Below are 14,994 nucleotides of genomic sequence, written 5' to 3'. Positions count from 1 at the left end.
TAATATGATGGTTTGAATGTTTTAAGATTCCGCGAATGTTTTTATTAACTCTGATATTATGAACTGTGTTTATGAGTAAATCCAACGTCCAATTGTTAGGCACCGGTAACGGGGCCTTACACTACCTTTCCGTATGTCCAAAAAAAAAAAATTGATCGGACTAAACTAAATCTTACCAAGGCGGATGAACCTGTACCAAATAAATTTTTTATATTGCTGAAGATAAAAGAAAAGATGCATTCAAAGTGGTACGAATCTAACCTCAAAGTGGTACGAATCCAACCTGATGGAGGATTACATAAGGTACCTCGACAACGAGGCGAGCAATCACATCATATGGTATATTTGAAATTTATTTCGCTTAATTAGATGAAACTGTTGTTGGAGTGTATGTTTCACTGATAGCTTGTATGTTGATATAAAGGAAAAAGACTGGATTACTAATGCTTGTGATGATTGTGTTGAGAGACTAAGCTTATACATTAATTATATCTGAGGCTTAATGAGCAATATTTTATGTTTGGGACAAGCAACCGAAAACGGTTGCAAGGTGATTATAGATGGTGAACTTCTTTTAGTTCTTGATAAATTTAAAATAGTGATAATGAAATCGTTTAGATTGAAGATCCGGTTATACAAAGTAAGGTTACCGGTTGGATCACCAGTGTATACACTATGAAACATTGTAGATCCGGTTTAGAAACCGTTTTCCGGCCGAGCAATTTTTCATGACATGCAACCATTTGATGTGATTCATGGAAACCTACGTGGTCCAATCTCAATGTATTTATTTTTCTTATTATTGACTATCACACATGCTTTATGTGAGGTGTTTTCCTTAATTTCAAAGATGAAACATTATATATATATATATATATATATATATATATATATATATATATATATATATATAAAAGAGTTCAAATAAAAAACAATTGTTTTGTGAGAAGTGTGAGAAAACTTTAAAATCAAGCAAATCATTAAAATAGGGCACTATACCATGTAAATAGGAAACTATAGAGTATTTAAAAACTACTAATCTCAACCACTAAATCCTAGATCCATTGGCCAAGATCTATTCTTATGCTTCTCACAAACCTATTGTTTTTTACGTTAACCCTACCATATATATATATATATATATATGAAAGTTTGGTTGAAGGTGAGAGCTAGTACAAAGCTGAAATGTCTTGTGAGTTTTCAAAATTCTGCATTCAAGGAAGGAATCACAAGAAACTACTACGTGCCATACACACCATCACATAATATTTATGGCTTATTAATGGGTTGTTAGTTTGTTGGCTTAATAAGATCAACTATCACTCATATTGTTCCCGCAAATATATGTGTCAGCCTTATAGTTTATATTAGCCCGTTATTTGTGGTTTGGGCTAGCCCACTCAAGCCAATAAGTGGTTAGCACATTGTTGTCAATTCATATGTTTTGGGTAGGGCCGTCCAAACTGCTCGTCGCTCGAACTCACTCTCCGCTCACTCGGAAATTGCTCGCTCGTTTGAAAACGAGCCAAGCAACGAGCAAAGGTCTGCTCTGTTCAGTTCGGCTCGAATATTTTTAATTTATTTTATATATAATTATAAATTAATATATATATAGGGGAAGTATAAGAAGAAAACCTCATCCAGTTGAGAAAACCCCGAAAACCCAAATATGAGGCTCATGTTATGCCACGTATGCACTGTTTAGATTTATTGTTTTTAAATAAGAAGGTTAGTAAGGTAATTTCATAAATATTGTCCTTTTCCAGCTTTTACCATTCTCCCATCTTTCTTTCTCACTTTTCTCTCACCAAACTAGAAGTTTCCATCTTTCTCTTCTCTCTCATCTTTCTCTCATCTTTGTTTATTATTACCAACTTCAAAAATATAAATTTATCCATCTTCCAAAACAAAATGGAGTATGTATCTATCCGGCCAATAATGTTTGCGGTGGTTCCACTCCTGCATTGGAGAAGAAACAGCGGCAGGTCGGCGACGGCAGGTCGAAGAAAGCAAGCCGGATCCGATTAACTCGGAATTTGGTAGATTTTTGATAATTTTTTCAAGATCTGGAGGTTTGTTTCTTTCTTTACTTTGTTTTTTCTTTTTTCATTCTTTTTCAGCTCTAAGTAATGGTAGATCTTTAATTTATTTTTGGATAGATCTTTACTCTTTTTTTTTTCTTTTGAATATAGTTGGTAGATATTTGATGTTTTTCTTTTATTATATTTTTTCTTTTTATCAATAAAAATCCGTATGAGTGTGTATATTGGTATTGATTTGTTTATAAGTTTTTTTTCTTCTTTTTCTTTTCATGATCTAAAGAATTGTATTTTTGTTTTTTCTTTATTATTTTTTTCTTTTTATCAATAAGAATCCATATGAGTGTGTATATTAGTATTGATTTGTTTATAAGATGTTTTTTCTTCTTTTCCTTTTCAAGATCTAAATAATTGTATTTTGTTTTTTATTATTATTTTTTCTTTTTATCAATAAGAATCCATATGAGTGTATTTTGCTTAATGTAAAATGTTTGTAAAACATATGTACGTAAAATATATGTTTGAAAAACATATGTTTTTTATACAATTTAACATATGTTTTAAACAAATAACATATGTTTTTTTAATACAATTAACATATGTTTATATTACTTCTAGATCGAAAACCTTCTAAGAAATCAACTTGGGTGCGATGGATTTCTAAAGAGTGCCAGAAAAATGTAGACTTGCTTAAAAGCTTACTGAAACTTGTGAAGAGAGAGAGAGAGAGAGAGAAAGAGATTGTAACATAAAGTAAACAATTTGCAAGAAAGAGAAAGTGATGTGATATAAAGTAAACAAGAGAGAATAGGAGAAAAACGAAAAAGTAGGAAAGAGAAATATTTTTTGTGTGTGTGAGGATATGTGTAAGAGAGAGAAAGTGATTATGACATAAGGTAAACAATTGTGACATAAATTAAACAATTATAAATTATTATGATATACTTTTTTTAATTCATTTAAAAAGTTTTTTCTCCCTGCACATTTTCATATGCAACCATCACATCTTATTTTATTTCAAGATCCAATCTCACATATTCATAAATACTTTCTTTTTTATTCATTTTTTTCTAGATCAAGAACAAATAAATAAACTCAATAATATAAGTTTTTTAATAGAAAATTTGTTATTACTAAAATGAGATTCAAAAATAAAGAGAGAGAAAGTAAGGATGACATAAAGTAATAGATGTGATGTTGACATAAAGTAATGATAATGATTGTGACAGATTTTCTTTTTTAATAAAAATACACCTTTAAATGTGATGGAAAATGCTATTAGGGTCATATCACCTTTTTTACTTTTGATATCTTCATGTTGACTATATTAAATATTTCAAATCTTTATTAATTTTTGTATATGTTTTTATGTTAGTAATATTGGTGAATTAGATATATAAAAAAAATTGAATAATAACATTTCTGGATATAAAAAAAATACGTTTTTGCATATTTAAAAATCTGAAGACAGGTGTAATCTTCATCTTGTTTTATCACTACCAAGTTAGCATGGTACGACTTTAATGTCATTCATATTCCAAAAAAGTTTAATGTTTTTAAATAAACTCACGTTTAATGTCACATCTACAGTTTTTTTATTTACCCCCCATCCAACAACACTTTCTACTGTACATTATTTTTTCTTCAAGTCCTTCCTATTCCACACAAGGTCCCACCTAATAGTATTTATTATTTAATCTCTATTAATCAATAAACATTTTTAACACATTTTACAAGGTCTCACCTAGCATTATCTTATCAAACCTGGGTAAATATGCATTTCACATGTGTGCCCATGTGTATAGTACCCCCCAAACTAGGTTATCTTTACTTTATGTCTTATCATACATAGTAATTTTGTATAGTAAAGAGGTAAATGTGATCCTTAAAAGAATACAAAGTTTAAATTAATATTAAACAACCTGTAAAAGTAGAAGATATTACAATACACTTTAACAATAAAAGTTCATTTTTTTAATTGCATCTATCACTCGCACTATTGTTAACATATTTATGGTAAGACTTCTAATTCGAATTCTTATTTCTTTTTAGATTTAAATACTTTTAATTTACAAGATTATAAGTTTTTTACAAATGCAATGCTATATTTTGTTATTAGTACCTACATGTATTTTTACAGTCCCGTTTATTTTTCAGATGCAACGATATATTGATTTTCAAATGCACGACACTTGTATGAATTAAATATCTAAATTAATTTATTTTCATACAACCTTTAAAATTACATGTTAGTACAATGTGGTTGAATGTCATTTCACTTTAAGATGCACGTTTTTTGTAGTGTCTACTCCACCAGCTCATAGTTTTTTTTGTGAGTATAATCAGGTTACCATATATACGTTAATTTGCCATAGATATTAAGATTCCGATATAAAAAACATATGTTTTTGCATATTAAAACATACGTTTATAGACAAGCGTAACATATATTGTTTCATATTAAAACATACGTTTAAAAAACATATGTTTTTGCATGGTAAAAACATATGTTTATAGCCAAGTGTAACATATGTTTTGCATATTAAAACATACGTTATAGACAAGCGTAACATGTGTTTTAAAAATGTACGTATATATTTTAAAAAACCTGGATAATAATATTTCCAGTACAAACTATGAACACCACCCCACACTGTCTTATTTTCCAGTAAAAACTAAGATGAAGATTTATAACAAAATTCAAGATTTTTTCAAGAATTGCAACAAAAACCAAAAAAGTTTGAATCTTAAGATTTCTGGTTTATATTTTTAAAAAAATGGAGAATAATATTTTTTCCCGGTACAAACTCTGAAGACCACCCCACCCCACCCCACCCCACCATCTTATTTTTCCAATACAAAATAAGATGAAGATTTAGTACAAAATTTAAGATTTCGTCAAGAATCGTAACAAAAATTTAAAAAAAAAGTTTGAATCTTTTTAAGGGCCAATAATAAAAAAAGAATCAACCTCCTTTCTACTCTAAAAATAGCAAATTTCAAAAATTGTAAAATAAGATATACATTGAAACAAAATTTCCAAGAACATCTTTAAAAAAAAAAACTAAAACGACCTGATCTTGTTAAGAATTTTGTCCAGATCTGATACGAAATGACCAGATCTGAACCGGAAACCGCTATCGAGTTTCAGTTTTCCGGTACACCTAGACCTTCACCACCACGTCACTTTAGGCCGGAAACCGCTATCGAGTTGCACGTTTCCGGTAAGCCAAGACCCTCACCGTCGTACACCAAGACCTTCAATGTCGTCGTCATCTTGGGCCGGAACTCTTGTTTGGGTTGTCGGAAGCTGCTTGTTTGGGTGAATCAAAGATGGAGAAAGAAAGAGTGTTTTGGTTTGAAAAAATGGAAAGAGAAAGTGAGAGTTCCCTGGATTTGAGAAAGAGAGTGTCATGAAGTTTGATTGAAACATAAAATACTTTGTAAAATGACACTACTACCCTTTTCTACCTTTATTAAGATTTTTGAAATACCTTAAAATTCAGTTAATTAGTCTTTTAATCTCAGGCACTCATCAAACAAGATCAATTGTAAGGTTTACATGGTTTTTTCACTTGGAGTGGGTTTTTATTTTAACCTTTCTCTCTCTCTCTATATATATATATCTCTCTCTACATATATATATACTCTCTCTCTCTCTCTCTCTATATATATATATATATATATAGAGAGAGAGAGAGAGAGAGAGAGAAAACACATAACTATAAGCTTACAATTACTTTTACCCCTTAGAAATTTTCATATTCCGTTAGTTTTCTAGTTTATTTGATCGCTTCAATTTTTTATAATACTAGAAGTTTGTTTACATAATCATTATATTGCACTTCAAACTTATTTTTAATAAAATTAACAATCTATTCACGTTTGTCTAATATCTACTAATTTATTAATAAAATATATTATTTACAACCTTTAAATTTGTTTCTTATTGAAAATTTTAAAGTGAAAAAGAAATAAATAATTTTCGAAAATCACTCGATGTTCGATCGAAAAATGCTCGATTCGATTTTGGCCCGTTTCGGTTTTCGCTCGGTTCGAATTTCAGCTATTAGGTTCGGATGTAAACGGGCCAAGAACCGAGCAATTCTTCGCTCGATTCCACTCGGCTCGTGAACAGCCCTAGTCTTGGGTACAATTATATCATTTCCTATTTAATTGGTAGTCCTATGTGATAGGGACTCTTTGTTGGTAATTTTAGTGTTATCAACATGACTTTGGTGCTATTGAATTAATTTGTTGATTTAAAAAATATTATTAGTTATGAACGAGTTAGGAGATCCGAGAGTGCAGCTCATTTAATTCTAATAATATGTTTCGGTTTTTGTCGGTTCAACTGTTCAATTATTAAACTTGTAACGTTGGGCCATATATTAATTGGCTGGTTATTTTATTAACCATATGAAGTGGACTTCTTAGTTCTAATGTATTATATGGGCTTGGAGTAGTCCATCCGGTTAAACAAAATAAGATCCACTTGTTGGATCTTGGCCTATCCACGTCACGTGGGATTAAAAATCCAGTTATAATAAGTTAATAAACTGATTTGAAAAACTGTATTTCAGGTCAAGGTTCAGGGATCGCACATACGGTACAAGTTTGACTCACAACAATCATTATCATATTTCTGGTTTTTAAGTAGATCCTGGTCTAATTAATCCGAAAAAGCATTGATTGTACTCTCAAATAGTTTAATCTGATAGTGCCATCACGATTCCAAGATTAATCCAAGTTATAATATTCAATTCGTCATCACGGTATTCAATCACGCATCATTTATGGGTACGTTAATTCTGTTTATACAACACTCTTAATACCAATCTAATTAGGTTTTCAAATATTGTAACTTTATAAAACCTGAGCTTGTGGGTAATAGAGTTGTTTGTAATCTTTCTAGATTTAATAATAAAAGAGATAAGATCAAGTTTAATAACAAATTTCATTGTATGAGAAACAAATATCCGATGGTTAATTATCTTCAATTGTTACTAAATTTATTGATACTCCTCTATTGCTTAAATATAAGCATCACATAATCACATAGAAAAAGAAATATATGATCAAACAAACATGTATAGCAGCCTACTAAGCGACTAACTCCAACATTTACTATTTGAATTTGTTTCAACTATAAAACCAACAAAGGGCTGGAATACTCGATCAAGTTTCACCATTTTTAATCTTCATTTTCTCTAGAAATGCCTTCCCGTTGAGCTTGCGCGAGAAGAAGTCTTTGAGGTACTGTTCCATTACAAGTGTCTTATACAAGGGTGGGTTTCCTGTGTTTGTTAGGAGACTCTTTGCAGGACCAACATCTGCTTCGAGCTTTGGGTTGAAGAACATGGCTAATGAAATCCTCTCTTTCTCTGAATTAACTGTCGCCCTATGCTCGATGCTGTTGTAGACGCCATTGCTCATTATCTGCAACCCTCATTAAATAAATTATATATACTACCACTTCGATCTAGTACTAGCAAGCATACATGGGAATACATGCATAAACATTTACATGAGAATAATGAATACAAACAGGTAGAAAAGATAAGTGCTTTTTTTTTCCTGGACCTCTCACCCAAAGGCCAAAGCCTTTACCATCCCACCAAAGTGGAGATGGCAGATAAGTGCTTTTGACTTGGATGAAATTAAAGCTTACACATTTTCGTATGAGGCCTCACATACACACGCCACTTACAAATTACAATCTAATCTCACACTGTTTTTAAAGGCCGTTTGAGGTTGCACCGAACAACTATTTGAGGATTCTTAGAATTGCCGTTTGAAGATTGGGCTCAAGGTCAAAGATAAACGAACCAACTCGTTCGGCTGCGCTCGGCTTGTTTATCTTAATGAGTTAAGGCTAGTAAAAGGCTCGATTTGCTCATTTAGTTTTCAAAAGGAAATAAGCGAGACGCTAATCACCTACTTATTTTGGCTCAGGCTTGGACTTGTTTACAAAAAGTCAATTTCAAGCGAGTCTCGAAGCATGAGCTTTTTAAACAAATCTATTTTCATATTCATGACAAATTTTCAAAGAGAAACCGTTTGAGTTTTGGACAAACATGAAAGAAAACAATCTTTAGTATATGTTTATTTTTATATTATTAAGTATTATTTAATTCTGAACAACCCCTATAAAATAATTAATCTAATATAAAAATAAAAAATGACATGTGATGCATGTAGTGGTTAATCCTATTTTTTTTAACTTCCTTTTCTTGGGGTTTTGGTTAACTTTTTTCATGTTTTTTAATACCTAGTTCTTTTTTTTTTTCAAATCCAAAATTTCGAAATATCTTAATACTTTTTTTTTTTGTTTTGTTCAGTAAGAAATCTGAAAATTCGTCTTAGAAAAGTTATTAGGAAAATTAAGAAATATCTTTGCCATAAGCATTAACGACAACATGTCACCACTAAATATAATAGCGGCGACTAACATGTTCTTTTTGGTTTTGTTCAGTAAGAAATCTGAAATTCGTCTTAGAAAAGTTATTAGGAAAATTAAGAAATATCTTTGGTGTAAGCATTAACGGCAACATGTGACCACTAAATATAATAGCGGCGACCAATTAATATGGTCTTTAGTGCTGACAGCGACAGCTGTCACTGCTATTGCTCCTTTTCTTTGAATGATTATTTAGATTACAAAATATTGCAATTGTTAATAATATTATGATTTTATAAATATTTGAAATTTTGAATTAGTTTATGATTTCGTACGAAGTTTAATATTATTTACCTATGTTTTACATATTAATTTGAAAAATACTCTCTTTCTTATTACTTTTAATATGACTCTATGAGAAACAAAAAAGAGAGAAAAGAAACAAATAACCAAATAAATACATTAATTGTCAAAAGAATCATTTTAAAATTAGAAGCTAAACTTTTTTGAGTAGCCACAATCATGGAAATATTGGTCAGGGTATTGAATTTGAATTATGCTAGGTTTCGAGTTTTTAAAATAGTCTAATCAACCCGACCTGACATGAACTGAACAGACTGAACCCAAAAAGTATGTAACAAGTTGATAGATATCTTAGTACCCGGAATTTAGCGAAACCGTACCATGAAAGAATTTCTGGGTCAACACTGACAATTTCTCTTTCTACCACGTCGAACGGGTATGGAACTACGGATGGCCTCTTTCTTACGCGATGGATTGATAATTCCCACGTTTTAAAATTGCATATAATGATAATTTATGCATTCCTTTTAATCAAATCATTTTGCAGGCCCTATCTAGAAACTACTGCGTCGTTTTCTTGAATTTAAAATAGTAGAGGTAAAGAAAGGTCTAACCTCAAGAATGTCTCCAACATTTATGACAAAAGCATCTGGATGAAAATTCACAGGTATCCAGACGCCATGTTTCTTAACTTGCAAACCTTCAACCTCATTAACCTGGAGAAGAATGGTAATTCCAGCGGCATCAGAGTGCGGGGTCAGGCCAATAACTCGCTCCGGTTGGGGACAAGGAGGATAGTAAGTCATCCTTATCGATTGCATACCGTCATCAAAGACGTCCATCATCTCTTGGTTATCTATATCGACTGCTTGTCCGATTAAACCAAACAAAATCATGGCAAGTTTTTGCAGTTCTTGCAAGTAGTTTTCCATGGTATCTCTGTTGATATTCGATAAATCACAAATAATAATAATAATAATAATAATAATAATAATAATAATAATTATTATTATGTTAATCCATGTATTAGCTATATTAGATTATAGTTATTTGTTATATTATATTATAATTAGTTGGTTAACTTTATATTTAGCTAATTAATTGTGTCATTATCTTGTTTCATTGAAATCTCTTTATATAAAAAGTTTGTGTTTTCAGTTATTTAATACACAGATAAAATTATTCACTAATAATTTTACACCGGTTATTCATAACCACCGCACCCTTACCCAAGGGTACGACGTTTCAAGACTAGCGTTATATATTCGTGTATGTACAAGAATAACAGAAAGACCTTAGTGTTGTTGGGAACTCTGGAAGTAGGTTAGATTTTCTTCTGTGAACAGGATTAGTGATCATATAGAAGCGATCAGCCCAGTCAATTTTCTGATGTTGAGAATGGACTGGGGTTTGACCGTACCCTTGATAGTCACCTGGCACCAGCTTGTACTTGAGCTTCTGTTCCACTGGCATGTTGAAAAAATTTACCACCTCTTCTTTCATTTTCTTCACCAACATTTTGTCAACTCCATGGTTCACCAACTACATGTAGTTAGTAATTTGATCAATATATTGTCATGTATGATTTAGAAGTAATACATAGATTGAGCTTAAATTTTGAATTTTTTTTATTAGTATTCGGCGCTAATGCCTAATTATTTGTACTTTTAAGTTGAACTACCCCTGGAAACGAACTCGGCAAGTTCATCTAGGGGTATGCGAACTCCATTGAGTTAGCTTATCACACAAGCGAACCAACGCCCAAAACAATTGCCTAGACTTGCAATTGCATGGGAAGCTAACTGTCTAAAAGTCCATAAACTTTCAAAAAATAAGAAATACTAAAAACAATGGGTTAATTACTTAGATTAGATGCATAAAGATACCTAACCTGAAAGATTCCCCATTCTTGGCATATAGTACATAGGTTTTTCAATTGATCCTTATCATTGGATTCTAGTATCTTGTTGATATCATTCATGTCAACGAGTGGGATAGAAAACAAAGGCGAAGAGCTGTTAGAGACAACGGTGGGTTCTCGATGATCTTGAATGTAGCAGTGAGGCACCTCCAGTTTGAGTTCTTTTGCAAGCTCTTGAACATTTTCATGTCTTTGTGAAAAAACCATTTCAGAATATGTGTACGTGTGCTACAAATGAGAATCTTGTGAAAGGACAAATTATGGTTTGTTCCACAACCTATAAAAAATGTCTCTTTTGATTGTGCTTTATATAGAAAAAAATAATCCTGAATGAATATAATGTAACCACATTTCACATGTGAGAATAGTTGCATGGGACATGCTCAATCTGTCACGTTATGAAAAATTAATTATTTTTATGAGAACTTTAAAATTAAAAGTTAACTCATTGCCGGATTTCAATAAAATGCATATATTTTCAAATTTTCATTCACGCCATTTGCTTTTGTCCACAAAAGCTTACATTTTCTAATTAATCTGACCATCCACGTTCAGCAATGAGTACAAAGGTTCAATATAGGGTATTCAATTTGGATAGCCTAAATTAGTAAAAAGGACATTTACACTACTAAAAAATAGAAATGTTTGTCCCGTGTTTTCTGAAAGAACAGGTTATATAATGTTACTGTCTTATAGAACCGGGTTAGAAGTATGGTAGTTCAAAACCATCTGATTAAAACACACCTACTATTTGCGCGTCAAAATGGGCAGTATGGTAGTTCAAAACCATCTGGTTACATAAACTCATGTACAATTTACGTGTTAAAATGGGCAGTATTTTAGTTTAAAAACATCTGATTGCATAAACTCATGTACTATTTACGCGTCAAAATGGGCAGTAGTTTAAAACCATCTGATTGCATAAACCATCTACTATTTACGAGTCAAAATGGGGGTTTCTTAAACCTTTCAATTTTTCTATTCCTTATTTTTGTTTCCGAGATTTACTCCAATATCTCTACTCTTCATTAATTTGAAAACCGTTGTATAGCATTTACATCCTTTTTTATGATTGATAACCATGTTTAATTATATGCTATAATGACTCTTCTGAAACAGTAATATTATAACCATATGCTTTTGTGGCTTCGAGAGCACAGTCGTGGTGTTTGCAAGACCATATTCTTCGGGGTTGTGATATTTATGGGTTGGACTCTGATTATGGGTGTGCGATGGATCGTTTGCGTACTTTACTTCCAGATTTTGATCTTAGCGGGTTCTCTAATAAGGACACCGCCCCCCCTAAAGCCCAATATGTTGTGGCGAGTGCCTTATTTAGTGGAATCGTCAAGAGTTTAGAAGTGAAGTTTGATCTATCCCCTCGCCAAAAGGCGGTGTTTGAATGCCTTCGGGCTCCTCGGTCTCAGGATTTTCTAACGGCCATCCCCATTGAAGGATTAGGCCAACGTATGTCGGGTTTGGAGTATCGGGGCTATCCTTAAGTACCGGTTAATGATCCCTATGTTCCTGACGGATGAACCTTGCCCAATTTGTCGCAAGGTCTGTTTGGATTCTTTTGGTGACCATGCGGTGCATTGCAAAGAATTGCCTGGCTTTAAATACAGACATGATCTGGTTAGGGATGTTCAGTGTGATGTTCTTAAACGGGCAGGGATTTCTGCTAAAAAGGAGGCCCCTGTTAACTTTCTCACGGATCCTCTTGAAGGGAGGTCTACTTTACGACCAGCTGATATTTTTGTGTTCGGGTGGGCAGGGGGGAAACACGCCTATGTGGATATTACATGAGTGTCTCCTCTTGTTGGGCTCAGGGACCGTGGGTTTGTTGTGGGTCAGGCTGCGTTGAAGGCTGAATCGGGCAAAATTGTTAAACACGAGAAAGCTTGTTTAGATAATCAACATGTCTTTCTACCATTTGCCTTTGATACATTTGGTTTTCTGGCTCCAGAGGCTGTGAAATTTTTGAGTAGGGTTCAGCGCGTCGTACACGGAACCTCTTCAGCTTCTAGGTCCCAAAGCTTCGTTTTTAGCAGGATTGGCTTTGCTATTCAAAAGGGGGTTGCGGCGCAGCTTGTTGCCCGTTTGCCTGCCACTTTATTGTAATCGTTTTATAGTAAATTATATAAAACTTCGTTATGACACAAAAAAATATTATAAGAAAATGTTCTTTCTTGCGACATACATATCGATCTTACAAAATTAATTGTTTTTCATGTTAGTGTTTAATTTTGCGGCATGCATACACTGCGTTGGCAACACATAAAAATATAATGTTGTTGCCCAGTGGGGTTGTAAATAATATTATGTCTGATACAGATTGTCACAAAAGATTTTGCATGTTATTATATCAATATTTGTAATTGAGATAATTACAAAGAATATCCTTCATTTTATATTCAATTTCAGTGATGGTTTTTAATCTTCAAAATTGACCTAATTCATACTTAATTGCTTATATTTTCAAATTCTATACTATTTGTTCTTTGATTCTAACTTTGTTTATTTTTCTCGTTAAGTCGGATCATATGTCTTGCACATGAGGGCATATTGATCATTTTATCATCTCAATTAAAAAAAAGACTTAATTGCAGTTTTGACCCCTATGGTGAGACCAAAATGCAAGAATCGACTCGTGATGGATTTTTCGCTGGTATCACCCCTTGATGGTCATTTTTTTTTGCAATAAGAACCGGTCACTAGTTAAAACATGTTACCTCCGTTAGTTATAGGGGCAAAATTGTCCTTTTGCGCAAACTCCATGTCACCATTCATTATAACCACCCCCATCCCATTATAAGTTACAACCTTAAACTCGCCGTCTTCATCTCCCTCCATCGTTATCTCTCACCGACGTCATCAACCAGCTTCGTCAATGGCAAGTTATTTAACATTTTCGCTAACACCACCGTACTCACAGGAATGAATCGTATTACAACTTTAACTTTTGACGAGTTCATATGTGTTTGGTAATGTGAAATTGGTTTTGATTAATCGAGTCCAAGTACGGTCATTGTAGCTGCGGTGTGGGTCAATATGTCATGGACCCTCCTGAGCTTGGATGTAGTGGTTTTTGAGAAACCGTTAATTTTCTCAGCAGGATCCAAGTGCAATTACATGATTAAAGTAATTGATCTATGAAACTAATATATAATGATTCGAGCCGAAAGGTTGTTCTCATTAACATTAGACCGGATAATTACAAATGATTCATACATGCATACATACATACATACATACATACATACATACATACATACATACATACGGTTAAGCTTGATCCGCCTAGATGTTTACCTCTAGGCGGCCTTTCATTCTAGAGAGAATCTGGCAACATAATGTTACTTGTTGAAGGAAATGTGCTATAGGTGTTCTAATCGCATTCTCTTAGAATAGCCTATTCATAGGCACTCACCCCATACGCTTACATCACCAGCATATGGGTGCATATCTCTAGCGAATGGGCCATTTTCTAGTACTTCAAGCGACTGAACTCTCTAGTTAGCGTATAAGCTTCTAAACTAGGCGAATGGGCATCTAACTAAGCGTACGGCCCTATACAAACACATTATAAGCGTATGACCATATCCTATTACATATAAATCCCTACAAATGCCTTTTAGCCTATTTGAACAACTACGGACAACAAATACTGCACTAATAGTTTTGCTGAAGGCATGGCCATGTATTGCTTTAGAATCTGCTATTTTTGTCTTTCCTCTTGTTCTTGATAACATGGGTGTGTCTAGGTTATAATGGCCATGTTTTGGCTTCCTGATTTTTGGTCTTTACTTTGAAGTTGCTAGGCATGGCCGTGTCTTGATTCACCATGGGTGTGTCAAGTCTGTTTTCACCATTTATCTCCTTTTTTATTTGTATATCAGCTCGTTTTATTCCTTATGACTATATTTAACTATTGACAGAAATTATAAACATTAGTGGCTATTTATTCTAATACATTTGCCGATATCACGTTTATTTGGAGATATTTTAGTACTGAAAAGATGTATAAATTCTTATACATCACACACACAATAAACATAAACAAACACATACACACACACGTAGAGGCAAACAAACACACACACACACACAGTCACACACACACTCACAAACACACACATTTTTCCTTAAGCGTAAAGAATGACATTTAACCTATAAAAATAACTAAACATTACACTTATAAAGATCACAAAAACATTGCAATTATAAAGATAACTAATTAATTATTACCAATATAGATTAATATGTTATCATTAACATAGGTAAACATATATTACACATTAGTAGTTATACTAAACACCTAGTAATTACTT

At 32.7% G+C, this 14,994-nt stretch overlaps 1 protein-coding gene across 1 annotated transcript; it reads right to left on the bottom strand.

Moving 5' to 3' along the window:
• Window positions 1-6,995: 6,995 nt before the first annotated feature.
• On the bottom strand, window positions 6,996-10,925 carry LOC143543635 (oxoglutarate-dependent flavonoid 7-O-demethylase 1-like). Its single transcript, XM_077035909.1, has 4 exons — window positions 10,634-10,925; window positions 10,037-10,284; window positions 9,357-9,681; window positions 6,996-7,478 (listed from the first exon to the last, which is right to left on the bottom strand). The coding sequence occupies exons 1-4, from the start codon at window positions 10,868-10,870 to the stop codon at window positions 7,218-7,220; spliced, it is 1,071 nt and encodes a 356-aa protein (XP_076892024.1). The 5' UTR covers window positions 10,871-10,925; the 3' UTR covers window positions 6,996-7,217.
• Window positions 10,926-14,994: the final 4,069 nt, after the last annotated feature.

Source organism: Bidens hawaiensis, unplaced genomic scaffold (assembly GCF_021521415.1).
Source record: "Bidens hawaiensis isolate Kalapana, Puna unplaced genomic scaffold, B.hawaiensis_p1.1 tig00013241_1, whole genome shotgun sequence".
Taxonomy (NCBI): domain Eukaryota; kingdom Viridiplantae; phylum Streptophyta; class Magnoliopsida; order Asterales; family Asteraceae; genus Bidens; species Bidens hawaiensis.
This window is presented reverse-complemented; position numbering and strand designations above follow the sequence as displayed.